The sequence below is a fragment of the Capricornis sumatraensis genome, chromosome X, assembly GCF_032405125.1.
Source record: "Capricornis sumatraensis isolate serow.1 chromosome X, serow.2, whole genome shotgun sequence".
Lineage (NCBI taxonomy): Eukaryota > Metazoa > Chordata > Mammalia > Artiodactyla > Bovidae > Capricornis > Capricornis sumatraensis.
In genome coordinates, this window is record NC_091092.1 from 149,047,891 (window position 1) to 149,073,369 (window position 25,479).

General features: G+C 57.2%; 1 protein-coding gene across 1 annotated transcript; it reads right to left on the bottom strand.

The window, feature by feature from the left end:
* Positions 1–4,124: 4,124 nt before the first annotated feature.
* Positions 4,125–14,810, bottom strand: AKAP17A (A-kinase anchoring protein 17A). The gene is made up of 6 exons (XM_068962508.1): positions 14,754–14,810; positions 11,633–12,410; positions 10,891–11,039; positions 7,746–7,986; positions 5,676–6,035; positions 4,125–5,633 (listed from the first exon to the last, which is right to left on the bottom strand). The coding sequence occupies exons 2-6, from the start codon at positions 12,392–12,394 to the stop codon at positions 5,064–5,066; spliced, it is 2,082 nt and encodes a 693-aa protein (XP_068818609.1). The 5' UTR covers positions 12,395–12,410; positions 14,754–14,810; the 3' UTR covers positions 4,125–5,063.
* Between the last annotated feature and the right edge of the window lie 10,669 nt (positions 14,811–25,479).

The following is a 25,479-nucleotide window of genomic DNA, read 5'->3' on the forward strand; positions in this document are numbered from 1 at the left end:
CCATCCATCAACCCAGCAATCCATCCATCAACCCAGCCATCCATCCATCAACCCAGCCATCCATCCATCAACCCAGCCATCCATCCATCAACCCAGCCATCCATCCATCAACCCAGCCATCCATCAATCAACCCAGCCATCCATTGATTTATCCACTCACCCAACCTTCCATCCATCCACCTATCATCCATTTCCTCATCCATCCATCCACCCATCCACCCACCCACCCACTTACCCATCCATCCATCAACCCAGCCATCCACCCATTTATCCACTCACCCACCCTTCCATCCATCCACCTATCATCCATTTCCTCATCCATCCATTCATCCATCCATCCACCCACCCACCCACTTACCCATCCATCCATCAACCCAGCCATCCATTGATTTATCCACTCACCCACCCTTCCACCCATCCATCCATGCACCTGGGTGATCTCCATAACCATGGCCGTTGTAAACAGCGCTGTTATGAAAACTACTGTAGAAAGTCTTTCTCGGACAACTCCTCACCTATTTCAGGTGTACGTGTAGAGTAGGGCAAGTAGGTCCCATGGAACTTCTATGTTTGACTGTTTAAGCGTTAGCCGCTTCGTCGTGTCCGACTCTGCGACCCCACGGACTGTAGTCTGTCCGTGGAATTCTCCAGGCAACCATTCGGGAGCGGGTTGCCATTTCCTTCTCCACGTCTGACTTTTAAAAGCGACTGCTCAGCTGCTTCCCACAGCGGCTGCCCTACTTTACTTCCCCACCAGCAGCGCCAAAGCAGCCAATTTCTCCGCATCCCTGCCAGCACTCTTCCCCCTTGTACTGTCGTCAGCGACGACAGTGATGAGTGCTACTGCTATCCTCGTGTTTTCTCTAAGGGAGTAACATTTTTCATTTTTTTAAGTCTGGAGACTGCACGGTGGGATGATTTAGCTTGCTGCCCTAAAGTCAGAGGGGACGTGCTCGGATGTTCTTAGACATCACCTCGTGTTGGGTAGCTGCGGCTCCTGTGGTGTTTCAGAGCGGGTGAGGGGGCCCTAGGAACAAGAGAACCCGCCTCAGGGTCCCGGAGGCCGCACGTCCAAGACCCTGGAGGGGGCATATTCAGTGTCTGCTGAGGGCTCCTGCTGGTTTTCAGAGGGTGTTGTCTCGCTGTGTGACCCCATGGTGGAGGGACAAGGGAGCTCCCTAGGGAGTCTTTTATGAAGACGTGCTGTGGGGCCCCACCTGCATAACCTGTCACCTCCCAAACGCCCCCCACCCCGACACCATCCCCCTGGGTGGGGTTCCAAGGACCCCCTGTTGGCACCAAACTTCTCCAATGTTAAAGTCCCAGAGCTCTGTCTCCTGCATCTGCGGGTCTGTGCCACCGGATTCAACGAAGCTTAGCTGCCAAACACCGTTCTCAGCCCAGGCTGGTGGAGGCTGTGGGCGTCGGACCCATATACAGAGGTCCGACCGCAGCAAGGCCACGTGGTTCTCTGCGGGCACGCTCAGTCGTGTCTGGCTCTCTGTGACCTCACAGGCTGTAGCTCACCAGGCTCCTCTGCTCATGGGATCCTCCGGGCAAGAATACCGGAGTGGGCTGCCATTCCCTTCTCCAGGGACTCTTCCCGACCCAGGAACAGAAGCAGAACCTCCCGGGGCTACTGCGTTGCAGGCAGAACTCTTCACCGCTGAGTCACCGGGGAAGTTACTGGTTGTCTGAGGAGGCTGTACAAATAGCTCAGGAAAGAAGTGACAGGCAAGGGGGAAAGGGAAAGATACGCCCAACTGAATGCAGAATTCCAGAAAACAGCAAGGAGAGGAAAGAAAGCCTTCTTAAATGAACCATGCAAATAAACAGAGGAAAACAACAGAACGGGAAAGACCAGACATTTCTTCAAGAAAACTGGGGCTATCAAGGGAACACTTCATGCAAGGATGAGCGTGAAAAAGCACAGAAACGGTAAGAACTAGATAGAAGCATGCGAGAGGAAGCAGAGGGGTAAGAATACAGAGAGCTGCAAAAAAAGACCTTAATGACCCGGATAACCATCACGGTGTGCTCACTCACCTAGAGCTCGACGGCAAGGAGCGTGAAGCCAAGTGGGCCTTAGAAAGCACCACTACAGACAAAGCTAGTGGAGGCGACGGCATTCCAGTTGAGCTGTTTCAAATCCTGAAAGATGGTTTTCTGAAAGTGCTGAACTCAACATGCCAGCAAATTTGGAAAACTCAGCAGTGGCCACAGGACTGGAGAAGGTCAGTTTTCATTCCAATCCCAAAGAGTGCTGAAATTACCATACAATTTTACTCATCTGACATGCTAGCAAGAATTATGCTGAAAATCCTTCAAACCAGGCTTCAGCAGTAACTGAACTGAGAACTTCCAGACGCTCAACTGGGTTTAGAAAGGGCAGAGGAACCAGAGATCAAATTGCCAAAACTCGCTGGATTACAGAAAAAGCAAGGGAATGCCAGAGAAACATCTACCTCGATTTCACTGACTATGCCAAAGCCTTGGACTGTGTGGATCGTTAACGAACAGTGCGAAACTCTCCAAGAGATGGGAATACCAGACCACCTCACCTGCCTCTTGAGAAATCTGTATGCAGGTCAGGAAGCAACAGTTAGAACTGGACATGGAACAACAGACTGGTTCCAAATGAGGAAAGGAGTACGTCAAGGCTGTATATTGTCACCCTGCTTATTTAACTTCTATGCAGAGTACATCATGAGAAACGCTGGGCTGGACGAAGCACAAGCTGGAATCCAGATTGCCAGGAGAAATATCAACCGCCTCCGACATATATGACACCACTCTAGGAGCAGAAAGTGCAGAGGAACTAAAGAGCCTCTTGATGAGGGTGAAAGACGGGAGTGAAGAAACTGGCATGAAGCTCAACACTGAGAAAACTAAGGTCATGGCAGCCGGTCCCATCAGGTCATGGCAAATAGATGGGGAAACAGCGGAAGCCGCAACCGATTTTATTTTTTAGGCTCCCAAATCACTCTGGATGGTGACTGCAGCCACAAATTAAAAGACGCTTGCTCCTTGGAAGAAAAGCTCTGACAAACCTAGACAGCATCCTAAAAAGCAGAGACATCACCTGGCCGATAAAAGGCCCATACAGTCAAAGCTATGGTTTCTCCAGCAGTCATATACGGGTGTGACAGCTGGACCATAAAGAAAGCTGAGCGCCAAAGAATGGGTGCTTTCAGACTGTGGTGCTGGAGAAGACTCCTGAGAGTCCCCTGGGCTCCGAGGAGATCCAACCAGTCCATCCTAAAGGAAATCCGTCCTGAATATTCACTGGAAGGACTGATGCTGAAGATGAAGCTCCAATACTTGGGCAGCCTGATTCAAAGAGCCAACTCATTGGAAACGACACTGATGCTGGGAAAGACTGAAGGCACGAGGAGAAGGGGAGGACAGAGGACGAGACGGTTGGATGGTGTCACGGATCAATGGACATGAGTTTGAGCAAACCCTGGGAGACAGTGAGCGTGCGGCAGTCCACGGGTGGCAGAGAGATGGACGTGAATTAGTGACTCACACAGACGCCCCTCTCTCAGAACCAGGGTCTCTGCAGGGGCACCAACACCTACCCACTACTTCGAGGTTAGAAAAGACCCACTTTCTTTCCATCACTTTTTCAAAAGAGCACTGTAGCTAAAAAAAAATTGCTTTTGTGAACTAAAGAACCTCCTAGCCGATGCAGGAGACCAGGGTTCAATCCCTGCGTCGGGAAGATCCCCTGAAGGAGGAAACGGCAACCCACTCCAGGATTCTTGCCGGGAGAATCCCCCGGACAGAGGAGCCTGGCGGGCTACAGTCCACAGGGTGGCAAAGAATGGGACACGACTGAGCAACTAACACTTTCACTTGCAAACGAGTCAAATGCCTCAGAGGACCCATGTTCTCCTCTAGGGAGTTATGTTAGGATAGTAACAGCATGTGAAATAAACATTTACAAATGACCAAGTGATTTCAAAGATGCTAGATTATGCTCAGCTTGTGACATAGCCTAAAGAACTTGAAACAAAAAACCCCCCCACGTGAGTATGGGAAACATGAGTTCATTGGAAAAAAAGATTTTATTTTACCATAAAAATGCAACCTGGAATAAACACCATCTCTCCTAAGGTGGACATTACAGCTATTTTTAAGTATTTCCGAGCTTCCATTGGAGAAGCTGACAATTATAAAATTTAACAAGTTTGCAGCCTTAAATCTGAAACGTTCCAAGTAAAAATAATTTAGCAAAATGGCTTCTTAAAAAAACCACACAGGCTAACCTTGACTAGAAACCAAAGCTAATTTTAAACCAACCTGCTTTTCTGTTTTATGCTGAATGACTTGAGTTTGTAAAAAGTGAATGTTTAGGACCCCTGTGTACCACTTGACGCTTTTTCTTTTGTACGTTGGATGACTTGAATTCGTAGAAAGTGAAAGTTTGGGCCCCTTCTGTATCCCGTCTGCACCAGCCCACGCCCGAGGAGAATTTCGTGTTTCACAGCACGCAGCTTCCTTCCGGTGACTTAATCGCGTTAACAGCCACTTGCCTTTGGCATCCCACCCAAACTTCATTCCCGAGAGGTTAACCCTACAGAAAAGGGGAAAAAACGAAACAGAAAACAGGAAAAACAAAAAGCAAACCAAAGACCGCCAGCGAGAGGCTCCCTGTTCTTAATGCCCGGTGGGGCCGCGGCTGCCGGACTGGAAGCCGGTACGTCCCCGTCACTGCGGCCTGGCTCTGCTCCCGTGAGGTCAGGACACGGCGTCTCCTTGCGGGTGGCCCGATGCCGCGCCGCTGGTCTGGCTGAGCCCGGCGGGGTCTCCGATGCTTATGGCTCGCAGCCCCCTGAGCTTCTCCTGATCCAGGGAGGACCGGCGACATTAAAGCGACTGGATCAACAGTTTGATGGAAAACCGAAGCTCGTGATCACGAGCCCCACGCACTAGGGCCGCCGCCTGGAAGATGCTCTGGACGAAAAGCCTGGGGCCCTGCGCTCCTCGCCGGGACGCTCCCCGGGGGCGCGTGGCATGGCCGGTCTCCGGGAAGGCGACCCCGGGGCGCGCGGCCTTCATTACCTATTCCAGGCGCTGCGGTGGCGGCCGGCGGAGCCCGAGCGCGGCCTGTCGTCGCCCCGCCGATGGCGGCTGCGCTTCCGGCTGGAGCTAGCCCTGCGGTCCCGCTCGCGGCCGCGGCTCTGGCTCTTCTCCCGCCGGCTGCGCCGCTCTCGACTGCGGCTGCGGGACTTGCGGGGGCGGCCGCGCTCCTCGGGGCTGGCACTGCGGCCTTGGCGCGAGCGCTTGCGGTGCGCCCGCCGCTCCCGGCGCGGCCTGCCGTCCTCCCGGCTGCCTGCCCGCCGCCGCGGCGCACTGCGCTCCCGCTTGGGCCTGTGCTCGGCGTCGCCGCCGTCATCCCGGCCCGCCCCGCCGCCGGCCCGGCCGCCGCCCCCGCTGGGCTCCCGGTTGCACTTGTCTTGCTCGGAGCGCGCGTCCTTCCGGGGCGCACTCGGCTCGCAGGCAGCGGGCGCGGCCTTGGGCTGCTGGGTGTTGTCCGGGATGCAGGCCAGCACGGCAGGGCACCTCTTCTCCGAGTGGCTGTCTTCCGGGCCTCGAGGGTCCTGCCCCTCCTTGCCTGGGGCCGCCTCCTCCTGGGCGGCGGGGGCGGTGGCGGGGGCGGCGGCGGCGGCGGCGACGCTCCCGTTCAGGTTCTGGGGGGCGGCCGGCCGCACCGCGGGCTCCCGGTCCCGGGGCGCGGCGCCGGCCGAGGCTGACACAGTGTGCAGGATGTCCAGCACCGGCCGCAGCAGGTCGGCGGGGGAGGCGGTGCCTGGCTCGGCAGCGGTGGCGCGCGGCTCGTCCGCCTTCTTGCTGAGCAGCAGGCTGAGCAGGCGCGCGCGCAGCTCGCGCTCCCGACGCTGCAGGCCCAGCGCGCGCTCCTTCTCCTCCTCCACGCGCCGCAGCTCGGCCTCCTGCAGCCGCCGCCGCTCCTCCAGCTGCTGCAGCCGCAGGCTCTCCTCCTTGTGCTCCTGCTCGTGCAGCTTGGCGGCCTGCGGGACAGAGGGGGACGACGGGGCCTGAGCCGGGCTCTCCGCTCAGGCAGGCGCTCCACGGACGGCCCCGCTGGAGCGCAGCCCGCTGGGTCCAACCACACCGGGAGTCCTGCGACCGGCAGCCAAGGGTAAGTCCGGCCAAGCTCCTGGGCACAACCCTGGGGAGGGGCGCCTATCGGGGGCCGGGGCCCTCCAGGTGGCACACTCGGAGGCCACGATCATCAGCCAGGATGCCGCCTGGCAAAGCTCCTGGGCACAACCTTGTGGCGTAGGGAGGCAGGGAGGGGCACCTCTCAAGGCAGCCCAGGCCTCTCCAAATGGCACGCTCGCAGACCACGATCGTCAGCCAGGAGCAAGCCCGGCAAAGCTTCCCGGCACAGCCCTCCTGAAAGGGGCCCCTCTCGGGTGGACCGAGCCTCTCCGGGTTGGCACGCTCTGTGGCCATGATCGTCAGCCAGGAGCAAGCCCGGCAAACCTCCTCGGCACAGCCCTGGGTGGGGGGCGCCTCGAGGGCGGCCCGGGCCCTCCGGTGCACGCTCCCTGCCACATAGGCCCCAGATTACAGTACGGACAGTTGACATCCCGCGTGGGTGTGGGAGGCGAGGAGACCTGGCCTGCTCGGGGTCTTCAACGTTCACCACGCAATTAAGAACACGCGGCCACAGCTCTCGGCATGCATGCTGCTCTCCTTCCCGCAGACTGGTCACAACTGTAACCAGATGGCAGGTGAGGGTCGCCCCGCGCCTGCCTGGGCTCCACGCGCGCCACCCGCACAGGGCGGCTAGCTAGCTTCACGACAGTGGGGGCGGGAGCACAGCCCGGCTCCAAGGGCTGCCACGGGGACTGTGCCTCGTCTGGGGCCCGCCCCGTCCTCCCGGGCGGTCGGGGACGCCTGGCCTGAAGGACACTGGCGCCATGGGCGCAGCGGGACCACGAAGAGTCTTGGAGCCAGGCGGTGGCCCTCCCATCGCTGGCGAGGCTGCGGCGCTGGGCCTTGGAAGCCTGGACACGGGCCCACGGCGCTGCCATTTCTTTGGGGTACAGACCCGGCCTGGGGCAACATGGAGCGCGGCAACCGCGGTCCCCCGCGACGAACACCATCCCCAGGCTAGAACCAGGCGCCAGCGAGGAGCAGCGTGTCCGTGAAGGCCGATCCTCCCTAGACATCCAGGCATCCCTATAGGCGGGCAGGCCATGTGGGCGGGACATCCCCCAGGGTAGGGCATCCCTATAGGCTGGCAGGCCCTATGGGTGGAGCTTCCCAGAGGCGGAGCATAACCGTGGGCGGGTCATCCCTGTGGATGGGGCATCCCTATAGGCTGGCAGGCCCTATGGGTGGAGCTTCCCAGAGGCGGAGCATAACCGCGGGCAGGTCATCCCTGTGGATGGGGCATCCCTATAGGCTGGCAGGCCCTGTGAGCGGGGGATGGCCCAGCGTAGGGCATCTCTATAGGCTGGCAGGGCCTCCCCAAGGGTAGGACATCCCAAGGGCTGATCCGCCCTCTGCACCAGGCATTCCTGAGCGTGTGCCACCCCGCCAAGGGTGGGGCGCCCATGTAAGTGGGGCATCCCTAGAGACTGGCAGTCCCTGTGGGGGTGTCACTCCTGTGGGCGGAGCTTCCCGAGGGCGGGGCATCCCTATAGACTGGCAGCCCCTATGGGCGGGGCTTCCTGAGGGCGGGGCGTCCCCCTGGGGGGGGGCGGTACCTTGGCGCGGCTCAGCAGCTCGGCCACCAGCCTGATGGACTGCAGGTTGCGCTGCGCCAGCAGCAGCTTGCGCTCCTCCAGCCGGATCCTCTCCTGCAGCTTGCGCTGCTCCTCCGCCTGCATCTTCTCCAGCTTCTTCTGGCTGCGCCGCAGCTCGCGGTCCCGCTGCTTCTGCTCGCGCCTCCGCAGCTTCTCCTCGCGCTTCCGCTCGCGCTCCTGTTCCTCCAGCTCCTTCTGCTTCCTGCGCGGGCGGGCGGGACACGACGGCTCCGTGAGGGCCGCAGGGCCCGGGCCGGCGATCGCGGCACTTGGCTCCTTAGCGCTCTGTCCACACAGACATCTCAGCCGCGGCCGAGGGCCCCAGGAGTGAGGGGCGCACAGGGCGAGGCTTTCCCCATGTTTCCAGGGAGAGCCTGGCTAAACTCGACCCCAGCCCAGACACCGGAACAAACAAGACGGACGCGTGGGAAGCGGAGTTTTTCACCAAATCCAGCTGCTCCTGCAGGGACCGCAGCAGACGAACCAGGACAGGCCGCAGTGGTACAGGGAGGAGGCCCTCCACCACGGGCACCACACGGGCACCGCTCGAGCGCTGGACAGGCCCGGCTCCCACTGCACGAGAAACCCCTGCCCTGGGCTTTCCCATCCCGAGCCCCCAGCCCCGGAGCTGGAGGGGAGCAGGAATGCACCCGGTGGCAGGAAGTTTCTAGAAGCACCCAGCTACTGGAAGCCCCCAAGAGAACACACTGCATGGCCTTTCATGGGGACTAGCAGAAAAGGCACACGTTCAGTGACACAAAGCCAATCCGGCTTGCTCTGGGGAAGGGGGGTGTGTCCCTCAGCAGAGGGGCCCCACAGCATGCACCCCTGGGGAAAGCCCGTGAGGTCACCTGGGGACAGTGGCAGTTCCGTAAGCACCCGCAGATCGCCGGCCAGCTCAGACCCAACAGCACCCTTTCCTCACCCAGAAGCCAGGACCCCAGCACAACTGGGAGGGATCCGGACCTCCAGGGGCGGGAAGACCAATGAGCGTGTCCTCACGGAACACTCGCACCCCTCAGACTTAACCTTCAGGCCAGGGGCAGGGCGGGCACAGCAGAGAGGCAAGGCCACCCTGGACAGCACATGGCCCGGGGACGCCAAGGCCAGGAAGGACACTCTGCAGAGGAGCCGGCATCATTCCCAGGGCGCCAGGCCTGCAGAGATGCAGCGCTGGATGAGGAGGCTGGAGGACCAGAGCTCCAGCCGTGGGGGAGGCCGGGCCACGCAGGGAGGCGAAGCAGCTCGCGAGGACGCTGGCGTCCGGGAGGCCACACACCAGACGGTCTCCCACAGCAGGGGTCAGTGAGGGGCTGCCGCTCAGACTGCTGGTCAGCGGCCCTGAGTGCCCAGGGCCCTCACCTGGCCAGCTAAGGGCCCATGGCCAGGAACAGGACTGCTGCAGGCCACGCTGTACCTCATTAGCAGGAAAGGACCAACTCGCTCGCCCCTGACGAAGGACAGACGCCCAGGCTCCCGGGCCGGCCCGCAGGCTAACAGTGAGGCCAACTGGGCTTGGACACAGCCCTGCACACCCGAGGGCCTCCCGGGCACCCCCGGGCCCATGTTTCATGCCAGGCCAGCCCTGCCAGCCACCTCAGCCGCATCAGAGGTACCACCCCGCCGACTATGAGTGTCCCCACCACGACACCCCTTGCCGCCTGAGCTCAAAGGCCACCCTCAGGGCGGCTTTCCCCGCATTAATGTGCAGGTGGAGAAAAGCGCCTGCCCTGAGACCCTGGAAAGGCCATGGGGTAACCCCTGTGACGCCCAGCTCGGGGACTGCGCACAAGGTCGATTGTGGAAGAGAGAGGACGGGGCCTGCCTGGAACCAGGACCCGTGGTCCGCATGCCACCTGCGCTCCCTGGTTCAGCCTGTGGTGGGCACGTCGACCCCGCGGCCTCGTCCAGTGTGAGATCCAAACTGCTCCCCCTTGTGGCCGCCACCTGAGGCCTGCCATGCAGCCAGGACACCCCGCCCTCTCTGGGCACCTGTCCTCTCTGCAGCCACCGCCTCACTCCGGGGCTCCCGACCCCCTACCCGTGTCCACACCCTCGCCAGCTGCCTGCACACAGGCCAGCACCATCTCCAGCACCTGCCGCTCTGGAACTGGGTTCCGGGGCAGACAGGGGAAGCACTGACCCCAGAGAAAGGCCCGAATCTGTGTTAGTGAGCATCGGAACCAAACGGGAACCACACAGGAGCCCCAAGGCCGGAGCGACACACAAGTCAGGTCAGCCCAGACCCACACACAGGCTGGTGAGGAGAGAACGCCGGAGCACACACGCCTGAGACTCAGCAGTCTGCAAAACACACACAAGAAACCCTGCCCGCCACGCACACGGACAAGTGCGGGAGAAACCCCCAAGCACAGGGGTCAGGGTGGCGCACCAGGAACTGCCGCTCCTTTCCCAGAAGCCAGCTCAGCACACTGGCCAGCTTGCCTGCAGGGCTCACAGCACGCTACACGCAGTCCCTTCAGTCCCGTCCCACTCTGCGGCACCACGGATGCAGCCCGCCGGGCTCCCCGGTCCATGGGATTCTCCAGGCCAGCACACCGCAGTGGGGTGCCTTTCCCTTCTCCAGGGGATCTCCCCAACCCGGGATTGAACCCGCACTCTCTCTTACTGAACTGGCACGCAGGCGGGTTCTTTTCCTCTAGCGCCAGAACGTCAAAGCGAGAAACAGAGGTCCTGAGCCAAGACGCCTGACTCTCAGTGACTTTACAGGGCTCCTCAACGGCTCTTGCTGGGAAAAGCCAACAATACCCTCACTTCCCTACTTCACTTTAAGACAGCTTCAGCCTGAACGCAAAAAACCTTGTAAGTTGGACAAAAATTCCATGCCCGCGTCAGCAGGGTGGGGCACGGCACCCCGGGAGGCTCAGCGAGAAGGCCGGGTGGGAAGCCGGCGGTGCCCTGGGGGTCGGCCGCAGGCCCCGCAGTCCCGCTGCGTCTCCGAGGGGACCGACGCAGGCGCCCAGGCCCGCGGAGCCCGGGCCCGCAGCATGCGCCTCTCCTCGGCACCTCTCCTCAGCTCTCCGGCGCCCGGGCCCGCGGCACGCACCTCTCCTCAGCTCTCTGGCGCCCGGCCCGCAGCACGCACCTCTCCTCAGCTCTCTGGCGCTCCTCCGCCTCCTTCTCCCGCCGTTTCTGTTCCTCCCGCTGCTGCTCCAGCTCCTGCAGCTTCTGCCTCTCGAGCTGCCGCTTCTTGATGGAGGCGTCGCTCAGGTGTTTGGTGGAATCGAAAGAGACCTTCGGAGGCAGGACGGGGCAGGGTTAGGAGGCGCACACACCGTCCTGAGCACGCAGACAGCCCCGCGCTCACCGGACGCCCTGCCTCAGACTCACCGTAGAGAGCGGGCACCCCCCAATGCCCTTGACCGGGGGAACCTCGGGACTGGGGGAACCTCGGGACTGGGGGAACCTCGGGACTGGGGGGCAGGGCTCGAAATCAGTGCTCGGGGACCCCACCCGTTCCAGGACGGCCCCTTCTGCCGGAAATACCAGTGCCCCGGAGGCCAGCCCTGCGTGCGAGCGCTTGACCCCTTCCCCCTCCTGCGGTGGGCGCCCCCCTCGCTCTGCAGCCAGCTGCCTTCACCACCCAGCGCCCGGGCACAGCTCGCGCCCCGAGGGCCCCGGCTCCTCCGCCAGCCTGACGTGGGGAGCCAGCACGAGCCAGAGTCCGCGGCGATGATGAACAGCGCCCTCATTTCAAGGGCGGCTGCGAGCGCGTTCCGCTTCTCCCCACGTTTCCTGAGACACAGAGTGCGCTCACCGCGTGGGGGGCCCAGGCAGCCCTCCCCATGCCGGAGGCCCTTCGGGGCGCCGCCCGCCGCCCCCCGCACCTTGATGTTGCAGGCCACGGCCTTGCCGTCCTCGCCCTTGAACATGAGCTTCATGCCGCGCAGCGCGCTCATGGCCTGGATGAAGCCGGCATACTCGCGGTACTGCACGTAGGCCTCGAAGTTGAGGTGGCCGCCGAAGCTGAAGGTGTGGAAGTTGCGGCCCGTCATCTCCTCGCGGTAGGGGTCCAGCATGGGGATGTCCACGTTGCGGATCTCGCCGAAGCGCTCGAACACGCGCACCAGCACCTCCTCGCTCGGCTTCTCCGAGCCCGACTCCTTCAGCGAGAACCACTTGCAGGGCAGCCCCTCCAGGTGGATGGTGTCCGGCCGCTCGCCCGGCAGCGTCTCGTTCATGTCCTTGGCGTCGCGGAAGAAGGAGTCCCAGTCGTGGCGCGTGGGGAAGTCGACCTTGAACTCTGCGGCGCGCACCTTGAGGATGTCGGAGAAGCCGCTCAGCTTGATGGTCTTGCCGTCCAGGCAGGCCAGGAAGGACTTGACGAGGCTCTTGTTCTCCACCTCGCCCTCGAAGCGGATGAAGTCCATGGTGCTCTTGGAGATGCGCAGCGTGGAGAACTGGTGGTGCTGCACCATGCCCTTGAGCCGCTCCATCACCTCCCAGTTGGAGATGGACTTGCCCGGCTGCTTCAGCTGCGGCAGCGCCACGCTGATGGTCATCTTCGTGATGGGCTTCAGGTACAGGCCGTGCAGCGGGCACAGCTCCACCGCCTCAGACGTGTCGTGCACGATGGTGGCCGCGGCCATAGCCGGGACCTTGGGCCTGAAACACAAGACGCACACGCCACGCGTTCACGGCCGGCCCGGTGTCCCGCCCCCAGGCTGGCCAGCACGCGGGCCAGGGGCAGGGAGGCCCGTCTGCCCTCTGCGTGCCCGACACACTAGTCGCTACGTCAGGGAAGGCCCCTCAGCCCCTCAGGGTTAGTCGCTCAGTCGTGTCAGACTCTCTGTGACCGCGTGGACGGTATCCCGCCAGGCTCCTCTGCTCCTGAAATTCTCCAGGCAAGAATACTGGAGTGGGTTGCCCTTCCCTTCTCCAAGAGGGAGTCTTCCCCACCCAGGGATCGAACCTGGGTGTCCTGCATTGCAGGCAGATGCTTTACTGTCTGAACCACCAGGAAAGCCCCAGCCCCTGACATGTGGGCCCTTTTAATCAGATTACACAAATGCAGGGGAAAAAAATTTGGGTTTTCAAAACTTTTAGGAACACTTGCTTGCCCCAAGCCTCCATGGGCACTGAGCTGCCCCCAATACTCAGAGGCAGCTCCACCAGGGCTGGGCTGGCGGGAGCCCAGATGGGCAGCGTCCCTGCCCTCGGGATGTGGGGGACAGGCCACCTCCATGGAGGCTGCAGGCGCCTCACTGGGGAAGGGACGACCCACACAAGCACCTGGGAAGGTCTGTGCAGGAGGAAGCCCGCGGAAACAGGAAGGAACTTTCAGGCCGAGAGAATGGTTGAAGACCGTTGACTTCAGTATCTCTACCGCAGGCAGAAGCACTTTCTCTGTGTCCAGATAAAACCATCAAAGCCGCGGGGCCTCTGGGAAGCCGCGGACGGGGAGCTAACTGTGCTCTCCTCCCCCTCAACCAGCTTCTCCCTACCGGTCAGACAGGTGCCTACTTCCGCAAAGCAGGGACAGACCTGACCCACGGACACCAAACAGTAATGGAGGGGCCTTGGGCTCTGTGCCCGCGCACCAGATGGCTCTGAGAGCTTCCGACCAGGCCTGGGTTCAATCCCTGGGGCGGGAAGACCCCCTGGAGGAGGGCATGGCACCCCACTCCAGTATTCTTGCCTGGAGAAAGCCACGGACAGAGGAGCCTGGTGGGCTACAGTCCACGGGGTCACAGAGAGCCACGACCGAGCAGCTCAGCACACACACACCCAGACCCGGGAGAAGCTGCAGGGATGGGGGTGGAGGGGTCCCAGCTGGAGGGAAGAGCCACCTGGCCCAGGTCTGGGGCACCAGTGAGGGGGCTCAGCCTGCGCTGAGAGTGGCGACAGCCCCCCTCCACCCGCAGAAAACCTCCAGACCTCAGAGAGAACTTGAGTCAGAGACTCCGGAAGCCCACTGCCTACTAGGAACCCTGGGGATTCCCATCTTCCCTGGTCGCCCAGCTGCCCCTGCACCCTGGGGATGACCCCCAGCCCATTCGCTGCACCCCTGTCAACACACCCCTGGCAGCCCCTCATAATCCTCATCGCCTCCACCCCTCCAAATGCTCACCCCACTGGCCCAACTCCCGCCTTCTCTCTCCCCAGCCGCCCCTGTGGCCCCCGGTCACCCCCTCCAGCCTCCAGTAACCCCTAACTTCACTCCCCACCCCGGTACAGCCTGCTTACCTCTTACCCTGGTGGACCCCGATTCGCCTGCAGGGACCCTGTCCACCCCCTGCCCCAACCCCGCAGCTCCCTGGAGACCTCCCCTCCTCTGCTCAATCGCCGTTGTCCCCTCTCCCAAATCCTCTCCCAGAAGACCCCCCCCCACTCTCAGCACCCCGGGGAGACCCCTGCAGCCCCCGGTTGTCCGTCACCCCCAAGCCCCTCAAAGGCTTTCGACCCCCAAAGCCCACACCCCCAAGTCCTCAGACCCCTGCTCCCAAGTCTGCAGGTCCAGGACACCCATGCCCCGGCCGTCCCGGGAGACCCCCACATCCTCCAGCCCCCGGTCATCCCCAAGCCCCTCAAAGGCTCTCGACCCCCGAAGCCCCTGCCCCCGAGTCCGCAGTCCCACGAGACCCCCTGCCCCGGTCGCCCGGGGAGACCGCTGCAGACCCCGGCCCGCGGCACTCCGTCACCCCAGGCCCTCCAAGGCTTTCGACCCCCAAAGCCCCCGCCCCCAAGTCCCCAGGCCCCCCGCTCCCAAGTCCGCAGGCCCACGAGACCCCCGCCCCGGCCGCCCCGAGACCGCCGCAGCCCCCGGCCCCCGGTTCTCCGTCACCCCCAGACGCCCCCGCCCCCAGGCCCCTCGAAGGCTCTCGACCCCCGAAGCCCGCAGGCCCAGGAGACCCGCGCCCCGGCCGCCCGCCCCGCGAGCCCGCCCTCCCCGGCCCCCCGACACCCCGGGGTCCCCCGCGCCCGGCGGGCGGGGCCCCGTCCACGTACCAGGCCGCCGCCGCCCTGGCCCCAGCGCTCCCGCGGGCCCCCGACGACGCCGGCAGGCCCGGCCTCCCCGCCCGGCGCCGCCGCCGCCGCCACCGTCCGCCGGAGGCGCCCCCGACGCGACCCGCTGCCGCCTCCTCTGCCGCCGCCGCCGCCCGCCCCCGTGACGCATTTCCGCTTCCGCCGCTCGGGCCCGCGGAAGCAGGCCGCGCGGCGGGTCCGGGTTTCTCCTCCGGGCCATGGCCCCGCCCCCAAGAGGCGGGACTTCCGGGGCGGCGGTGGGTGGGGCCGGCCGGCCCGGGCTTCGCGGTGCGCGTGCGCGAGCCCGCCGCGCCCTTCCCCCACCCCGCCCCGCCCCGCCCCGCCCCCAACCCTGCTGCCTGTTTTCAGGTCCAGGCAGAGGCCTCACCTGGGGCCCCAGGGTGAAGACGCCAGACTCGGGACTCAGGCCGGCTGTGTGGGGCACACTGCTGTTATAGTCATGCGTCGCACATGAGATATCATATCATTATGAACTATGACAAGTGTGTATTTATTAATTACTGATTTTATTCCGAATGAGTATGGATTGCTTGGATGACATTGTTATATCATGCTATAATGTAGCATACATATAATGTAACGGGCTTCCCTGGTGGATCCATTGATAGAGTCCGGCTGCAATGAGAGACACCTGGGTTCAATCCCTGGGTTGGGAAGATCCCCTGGAGAAGGGCATGAATACCCACTCCAGTATTCTGGCCTGGAGAATCCCGTGGACTTCAGGCATCGCAAAGAGTCAGGCACAACTGAGCGACTTTCACCTCCCGTAATGTCACTACACACACTTAAGTAATATAGTGTTAGTATAAACATCTAGTATTTTAATATTGAAACCTTTTACATTTTAACATTGATGTTCCATGCTTACTTTTAAGGATGTCTGAAAATAACACAAATTCCATAATTATTATTTTATATTTTTGATATACATCTATGCATTTTATTATTTTAAATTGCTTAATATATAAAATGTAAATATAAATATATAATATGCTTTCTGTGTTATATATCTGTGTTCTCAGTCGCTCAGTTGTGTCTGACTCTTTGCGAGCCCATAGACTGTAGCCTGCCAAGCTCTTCTGTCCATGGGATTCTTCAGGCAAGAGTACTGGAGTGGGTTGCCATTCTCTTCGCTAGGAGATCCTGTTGACCCAGGGGTGAATCCTGTGTGTCTTGTGTCCCCTGCATTGGCAGGTGGGTTCTTTACCACTGTGCCACACGGGAAACCCACGTTATATATAATCCATTTCAAAAATAATGACCTTTTGTATAATTTTACCTGTAATATTTATCTTATGCATAATAATACAGTTAGGTCTGGTGCTGCTGCTGCTGCTGAGTCGCTTCAGTCGTGTCAGACTCTGTGTGACCCCAGAGACGGCAGCCCACCAGGCTCCCCCGTCCCTGGGATTCTCCAGGCAAGAACACTGGAGTGGGTTGCCATTTCCTTCTCCAGTGCATGAAAGTGAAACGTGAAAGTGAAGTCGCTCAGTCGTGTCCGACTCTTAGCAACCCAATGGACTGCAGCCCACCAGGCTCCTCCGTCCATGGGATTTTCCAGGCGAAAGAGTACTGGAGTGGGGTGCCACTGCCTTCTCCGTACATTTAGGTCATTTTATGGTATAAATAAAATGGCTTCCCTCATAACTCAGTTGGTAAAGAATCTGCCTGCAATGCAGGAGACCTGGGTTCAATTCCTGAGTCGGAAAGATCCCCTGGAGAAGGAAATGGCAACCTACTGCTCAGTCGTGTCCGGCTGTTTGTGGCCCTTTGGACTGTAGCCCCCACCAGGCTCCTCTGTTGGTGAGATTTTTTCAGGCAAAAATATATCCCTGGGGACCTGTTAAATTTGGAAACTGCCAAGTACCAAGCAAAGAGAATTAAGACATGAGATACTCCCTTCTTGGGGACGAGCAAGACTCAGAGACAATTGCAAGAATCTGGGAAATATTCAAAGAAAGTCGTTTTACATTTTTTCAGCAAAATATCCCTCCACAGAATGTTCCCCAGAAACACAAACAAAGTTCCCAGGGACCTTAATCTTCTTGAGGAGTGATAAATACCAGGTATGCGAATTTCACTCCCATTGAGCATGATGGAAAATGGCAATAGGATGCACGGTCACTTCCAGGGTGATATTGCAAAGCTGAAGGAATTCTACAATTGAAATTAAAGTCCATCATCTGTAGAGTCCAGCTAATGAAATGGGAAGTTATTCCTGGTGGGCCTGCCCTAATCAGGTGTCGGGATCCAAACCATTTAAAACGGCGGAAACACAGCCTGGTTGCCTTTGAGGAAGCCAATTGCCTGGTGGGAAAAAAGAGGCCGTTGGGCAGGAATTGGCATGTGGCTTCTGAGTGGTGAAGGTATGGATGCTGTCAGTCTAATGAAATGAGAAGAGTATTCTAGGTGGGCCTGACCTTGGAAGAAAAGTTATGACAAACCTAGACAGCATATTAAAAAGCAAAGACATCACTTTACCAACAAAGGTCTGTATTCAAAGCTAGAGTCACGTATGGATGTGAGAGTTGAACCATAAAGAAGGTTGAACACTGAAGAATTGACGCTTTTGAACTATCTTGAGAGTCCCTTGGACAGCAAGGAGATCAAACCAATCCATCTTAAAGGAAATCAACCCTGAATATTCATTGGGAGGAATGAAGCTGAAGCTCCAATACTCTGGACACCTGATGTGAAGAGCCAAATCATTGGAAAAGACCCTGATGCTGGGAAAGATTGGGGGCAGAAGGAGAATGGGGCAACAGAGGATGCGATGGTTGGATGGCATCACCGACTCCACGGACATGAGTTTGAGCAAGCTTCAGGAGCTGGTGAAGGGCAGGGAAGCCTGGCGTGCTGCAGTTCACGGGGTCGCAGAGAGTTGGGCATGATTTGGCAACCGAACAACAACCGACCAGAGTAAAGTGTGCCTCTCTACCCCATGCAGACAATGATGTACGTTCTGTGCTTAAATCTTACCGCTCTGTTCGTTTCCGAGGGCTGCTGTAAGCTGTGACCCCAGAGAGAACAGAAATGTACACCCTCACTGTTCTGGAGACCAGAAAGTCTGAAACCAACCAAGGCGTGGGTGCATTTCGGTTCCTTCCGAGTGCTCCCAGGAAGGATCTGCTCCGGGTCTGTCGGCAGGCTTTCTGTGGTTTGCTGACAGTCTGCAGTGTCCCTTTGAAACGGAGCAACAACCTATGGTCCTTGTCTCCCACGCCCTCCGCCTGCCTTCTGTCTGTCAAAAAATAAAATAAGCTTTAGCTGAAGCAGAAGTTTAATCAGAGAAGTAAGAACATGGCAGAACCACACAAAATCAGTCAAGCAAGACTAAATTATGACAGTTGACTCATTAAGCACAGTCAAGTACCCTCAGTTCCTCCCGAAGGGCTGTAGTGAAGTCAGAAACGGCAACCCACTCCAGTATTCTGGCCTGGAAAAATCCCACGGACAGAGGAGCCTGGTGGGCTACAGTCCATGGGGGTCACAGAGTCGGACCCGACTTAACGACGGAGCACGCATTCAAGAGCTATAGAGGTTCTGAGCCACCTCCTGTGAGCTGCCTTGTAGATACTGACACCCCCTACCAGGGGGAGAAGTTAACAACTTCATGGCCAGGCTGTAGGCATGACATAGGCTGTCCCAGATCTGAGAACTGGCCTCAAGGAATGGGAACAAACTGACCGTGCAACTGAAGATTGATTGTACCTAAAACAACCAAGATGGTGCTGGTCAGACCACTGATGACCGATCTGAGGATGACTGTCAGAGCTGACTGTGCTCTTTCTACGCGTAGCCCCCCTCCAACGTCCGTCTACCTAGGTATCCATCTGTTCATCGATCCATTCATCTACCCATCTGTCCAAACATCCGGGGACTCATCCACCCACTCATCCAGCAGTCCATCCTTCCACCTCTCCACCCATCCATCCATCCATCCATCCATCCATCCATCCATCCATCCACTTATCCAACAGTGCATCCATTCATCCATCCATCCACTCAATTCATCCATCCATCTATCCATCCACCCATCCGTCTAACCATCCATCCATATATCCATCCGTCCATCTATTCATCCATCCACTTACCCATCCATCATCCATCCATCTATCCATCGTCCATCCATCCATCCACTTATCCAACAATGCATCCATTCATCCATCCATTCACTCAATTCATCCATCCATCCACCCATCCGTCTAATCATCCATCCATATATCCATCCATCCATCTATTCATCCATCCATTTACCCATCCATCATCCATCATCCATCATCCATCCATCCATCCACCCATCCATCTGTCCATCTATCCATCCATCCATCCATCCATCTATCCATCTCACCATCCATCATCCATCCGTCCATAAATACATCATCCATCCATCTATTCATCCATCCATCCATCCATCCACCCATCTGTCCATCTATCCACCCATCCATCTCACCATCCATCATCCATCCATACATACATACCTCATCCACTCCCCCCATCCATCCATCCATCCACCCATCCACCCATCTACCACCCACTCACTCAGTCATGCATCCAGCTGTCCATTGGTCTGACTGTCCATCCATCCACCTACGCATCTGCGTCCACTCATCTGTCCATGCCTCCATCCATCTGGGCGTCTGTATGTGCACCCACGCACCCACCTCTCCGTCTGCCCATCGGGCCACGCCTCTGTCCATCCACCTCACAGATCCATGCCTCTCAAGACTGTTGTTGTTTCACTCACTAAGTCACGTCCAACTCTTTGTGACCTCGTGGACAGTAGCCCTCCGCTCCCCGCCCCCCCAGCCTCCTCTGTCCGTGGGATCCTCCAGGCGAGAGTACTGGGGCGGGTTGCCATGCCCTCCTCCAGGGGATCTTCCCGACCTAGGGATCAAACCCGGGTCTCCTGCATGGCAGGTGGACTCTTTACCACTGAAGGAAGGTCGCTCAGCCGTGTCCGACTCTTTGCGACCCCATGGACTGTAGCCTACCAGGCTCCTCTGTCCATGGGATTTTCCAGGCAAGAGTACTGGAGTGGGTTGCCATTTCCTTCTCCACTTTACCACTGAGCCAGCAGGAAATATCAAGACTTGAGTTAGAACCACTCCTTTCCACCAGGTGGCGCATACACCTCCTTAAGGAACTGGAGGGAGCTCCCTTGGAGTGATCCTTTGGTCTTGTTTTGAAGCCAACGTTAATTATCCATCCTTAGCAAAGGCATCAGCCTGGTCATTCCCCATGAACGTTACCCAGTTCATGGAACCCGTCCGTCCTCTGCACCTCAGTCTCTTGTTAGATCTTTATTTATTTAGTCCAGAACTTTTAACGCAATTTCTCATGCCCTTTGCTGTTCAGTTGAAAGTTGTGTCCAGCTCTCTGCAACCCCATGGACTACAGCCCCCCAGGCCTCCCTGTCCTTTACTGTCTGACAGAGTTGGCTCAAACTCATGTCCATTGAGCCGGTGATGCCATCCAACCATCTCATCCTCTGTCGTCCCCTTCTCCCCTGCCTTCAGTCTTTCCCAGCATCAGGGTCTTTTCCAAGGAGTCAGCTCTTTGCATCAGGTGGCCAAAGGACTGGAGTTTCAGCTTCAGCATTAGTCCTTCCCATGAATATTCAGGACTGATTTCCTTTAGGATGGACTGGTTTGATCTCCCTGCTTTTGTAGGGACTCTGAAGAGTCTTCTCCAGCACCACAGTTCGAAAGCATCAATTCTTCAGCGCTCAGCCTCCTTTGTGGTCCAGCTCTCACATCCATACGTGGCCACTACGCAGCATAATAAAAAGTCTCCCTGCGAATGGAAGACAGAGCAGAGAATCCAGTCTCTGCTCTGCTGGTGTCGCGTGCACAAGTTCGTCTGATTCTGCAAAGGAGGTTGGACAAATTCTATTACATACCATTTTCAACGTGCCCACATTCTCTTTGCGTCTGCAATCTCAATGTTGGTAATTCGTCCTATGGAATGATTTTCCCACAGATACACAAGAGCATATGTGTAAATTGTATTCCATACATTTGTGTGGCAGCTCCGCAAGGTGGCGCTAGGGGTAAAGAATGCACGTACCCATGTAGGGGGTTCAAGTTCAATCCTTGGGTCCGGAAGATTCCCTGGAGGAGGGCGTGGCAACCCACTCCAGTGTTCTTGCCTGGAGAATCCCAGGCACAGAGGAGCCTGGCCGGCTGCAGTCCATGGGGTCGCAAAGAGACGGACATGACCACGTGACTGGGCTTGCACGCACACACACAGTCCCTGTGGGTGTAAAAGGCGTGTGTGCAGTGAAGGCGTCTGTCTGCAGGCGACCCGAAATTGGAGACAGCCCTCAGGCACACGCAGGATGCCGAGTAAACTCTTACAGTAACGGCGACGCTGAGTCAGGCTCGGGTGCGCTCACCCACCCACGCGCTCGCGGGAAGACCTTATACTGCAGACCTGTGGCGCCTCCCACTGGGGTCGTGCCTCGGCGTTCCCACGTGGCTCCACACCAGGATCGGCAGCGTGGGGCGGGGGCGGCTGCCGGGTCGAAGGTGCCGAGCGGAGGATGAGGATGGGATGAAGGCCTCGCAGCTCGATCCGGGGTGTCCGGTTGGATTACGGGGGTAAGAGGGCACCGGAGGTCCCACGCTCTGGCTGCCGGCTGAGGGCAGTGGCGTGAACTGAGGGGGAGACCCAGAGGGGAAGGGCCCCGCTGGAGCAGGAAGGAGGCAGGAGAGTCCAGTCGGCTTGAGTTAGTTCGGAGACAGCTGCGGCCTTAAAGGAGCTGGCCCATAAGGTAAGGAGTCCAGGGTGAGTCTACAGCAGAAAAAGGTCATGATACGGGAGGAGCTTGCCCAGGACAGGAGAAAAACTGGGCACAACCCATTAGTCCACACGTCTGCCCCTCAATTCATCCATCCGTCCATCCATCCATCCACCAGTCCAGTTATCCGTCTATCCGCCAACTCAGTTATCCATCCATCCACCAGTTCAGTTATTCACCATCCATCCATCCATCCATCCATCCATCCATCCATCCATCCACCAATTCAATTATCCATCTATCCACTGCTTCAACTATCCATCCACCCATCCATCCATCCATCCACCCACCAATTCACTTATCCATCATCCACTCATCCACCCCTCCATCCATCCATCCACCGATTCAGTTATCCATCTATCCACTTCTTGAACTATCCACCCCTCCATCCATCCATCCACTAACTTAGTTATCCATCCATCCATCCACCAATTCAATTATCATCCAGCCATCCATCCACCCATCTACCCATCCATCCATCCATCCATCTACCAATTCAATTATCCATCATCCACCCTTCCACCCATCCATCCCTCCATCCACTAACTCAGTTATCCATCCAGCCAGCCACCAATTCGATTATCCATCATCCATCCATCCATTCCCCCATCCATCCACCCACCAGTTCATTTATCCACCCATCTATCCACCAACTCAGTTATCCATCCATCTACCAATTCACTTATCCATCATCCACCCATCCACCCCTCCCTCCATCCATCCACTAACTTAGTTATCCATCCACTAACTTAGTTATCCATCCACTAACTTAGTTATCCATCCACTAACTTAGTTATCCATCCACTAACTTAGTTATCCATCTATCCACGCACTAACTTAGTTATCCATCCATCCATCCACCCATCCACCCATCCATCCATCTACCAATTCAGTTATCCATCATCCACCCTTCCACCCACCCATCCATCCATCCATTCACCAATTCGATTATCCATCATCCATCCATCCATCTACCCATCCATTCACCCACCAGTTCATTTATCCATCCATCTACCCACCAACTCAGTTATCCATCCATCCACCCATCTATCCACTAGTTCAATTATCCATCTACCCATCCATCCACTCATCATCTATCCACCAATTCAATTATCTATCCAACCATCCATCCATCCACCAATTCAATTATCCATCCATCCATCCACCAATTCAATGATCTATCCAACCAGCCATCCAACCACCAATTCAATTATCTATCCACCATCCATCCATCCTCCAATTCAATTATCCATCCATCCATCCACCAATTCAATTATCTATCCAACCATCCATCCATCCACCAATTCAATTGTCCATCCATCCATCCACCAATTCATTATCTATCCAACCATCTGTCCATCCACCAATTCAATTATCCATCCATCCATCCACCAATTCAATTATCTATCCATCCATTCATGCCAGCATCAATGCGTCACAATATGCATGGAATATTGTTCACCAGGGAAGCTCCCCTGAAGCTCAGCATCCAATATTTATCAGTACTCAAACACATACTAGCCACGTGTCTGTTCTGAAGTCTCCAGCCCCTCCCAGAAGTTCAGGAAACTAATATGTGCAGTCTCTGTCTTCCCCTGGAGTTTGGATCTTACATGGTGTGTCCCAAAGTCTCCATCATAAACTGCATCATTAAAGGGTCCAGTTACTTAAGCCCCCAAATAAACAAAGGCATGGCTCTGAGAAGGACACTCCAGGGGCCTGGAGGCAAAGGCAGACCTGTCTTCCGTGTTGTCCAGTCACTCAGACTCATGTCCATCGAGTCGGTGATGCCACCCAACCATCTCATTTTCTGTCGCCCCCTTCTCCTCCTGCCCTCAATCTTTCCCAGCATCAGGGTCTTTTCCGTTGAGTCAGCTCTCCACATCAGGTGGCCAAAGGATTGGAGCTTTGGATGTGTCTTTGAGTCAGGTCAAGTCTTGACTGCATACACGCCAGGAGCTTCCCTGGTAGCTCAACGATAGAGAATCCAGCTGCCAGTGCAAGACACTCGGGTTCGATCCCTGGGTGGGGAAGATCCCCTGGAGAAGGGGATGGCAACGCACTCCTGTATTCTTGCCTGGAGAATCCCACGGACAGAGGAGCCTGGCGGGCTCCCATCCACAGGGTCGCCGAGATTGGGACACGACCGAGCCGCTGAACAACAACAGCACAGAAGAGCTACGGTTTACAGCAGGGCTTTGAAGGAAGATGACAAAGGCTGATAGCCTGCGGAGGTGAAGGCGGAGTACCCGTAGGAGAACAGGATGAGAGCTTCAAAGGCGGGAGGGACCACAGGGCTGGTTGAAGGAAGCTGAGATGAACCTGGCCTATGGTGCAGACAGGGTTCCTCTGCACAGAGCCCAGGCGGCAGTAGCCCAAGGTCCTTATGAGGACTTTCCCTGGGGGCGAGGAGCTCAGAGCCCTCTGGTGGAGTTCCCCCGGAGAACAGTATCCTGGCCGATCAACACGAAGCCAAACCATACCCCGGCCGGCAGCTTCCACGTGGAGGCTGTGGTTAGAGCTCGCTGCGATAAGTTCACCTTCATCTCACACTTCCCTTCGCCTACGTGGCCCATCACGAGATTGTAGATAGACACACAAGGTGTTTCCTGGAGCAGGAGGTCGCTTTAGCAAGGGCCCTCCCCGCTCCGGGCATGCAAAGCTGAGCTGTATTTTCAGGGTGGTTGTTCCCACTTTGCACACGTGAGTCATGTCCTCAGGCTTTGCAGTCTTCTCCATCTTTTCTCAAAAGCGTTCCTCACAGCTCCACAGTTTTTCTACCCCAGATCTACACAGTGAGCACCGGAATCACTATGTTTTCCGTATCTATCTCTTTGTTATTGAAGTGTTGTTTTCAATTCAGTTCAGTCGCTCAGTTGTGTCCGACTCTTTGTGACCCCATGGACTGCAGCACGCCAGGCCTCCCTGTCCATCACCAACTCCTAGAGCTTACTCAAACTCATGTCCATCAAGTCAGTGATGCCATCCAACCATCTCATCCTCTGTCGTCCCCTTCTCCTCCCGCCCTCCATCTTTCCCAGCATCAGGGTCTTTTCCAAAGAGTCAGCTCTTCCCATCAGGTGGCAAAAGTATGGGAACTTCAACGTCAGCATCAGTCCTTCCAATGAAGCCTCAAGACTGATTTCCTTTCGTATAGACTGATTGGATCTCCTTGCAGTCCAATGGACTGTCAAGAGTCTTCTCCAACACCACAGTTCAAAATTATCAGTTCTTCAGGGCTCAGCTTTCTTTATAGTCCAACTCTCACATCCATACATGACCACTGGATCAACCATAGCTTTGACGAGATGGACCTTTGTTGGCAAAGTAATGTCTCTGCTTTTTAACATGCTATCGAAGTTGGTCATAACTTTTCTTCCAAGGAGCTAGTGTCTGTTAATTTCGTGGGTGCAATCACCATCTGCAGTGATTTTGGAGTCCAACAAAGTCTCTCACTGTTTCCATTGTTTCCCCATCTATTTCCCATGAAGTGAAGGGACTGGATGTCATGATCTTCATTTTTTTAATGTTGAGTTACAAGCCAGCTTTTTTGCTCTCCTCTTTCACTTTCATCAAGAGGCTTTTTAGTTCCTCTTCACTTTCTGTCATAAGGGTGGAGTCATCTGCATATCTGAGATTATTGATATTTCTCCTGGCAATCTTGATTCCAGCTTGTGCTTCCTCCAGCCCAGCGTTTCTCACGATGTACTATGCATATAAGTTAAATAAGCAGGGTGACAATATACAGCCTTGACGTACTCCTTTTCCTATCTGGAACCAGTCTGTTGTTCCATGTCCAGTTCTAACTGTTGCTTCCTGACTTGCATACAGATTTCTCAGGAGGCAGGTCAGGTGGTCTGGTATTCCCAGCTCTTCAAGAATTTG

Excerpts from the sequence above, each read along its gene's own strand:
- AKAP17A (XM_068962508.1), bottom strand. The coding sequence starts at position 12,394 with ATGGCCGCGGCCACCATCGTGCACGACACGTCTGAGGCGGTGGAGCTG. Across the intron at positions 11,040-11,632 it reads CCGTGGCCTGCAACATCAAG|GTCTCTTTCGATTCCACCAA; the intron begins GTGCGGGGGGCG and ends CTGCCTCCGAAG. Across the intron at positions 6,036-7,745 it reads AGCTGCTGAGCCGCGCCAAG|GCCGCCAAGCTGCACGAGCA; the intron begins GTACCGCCCCCC and ends TCTGTCCCGCAG.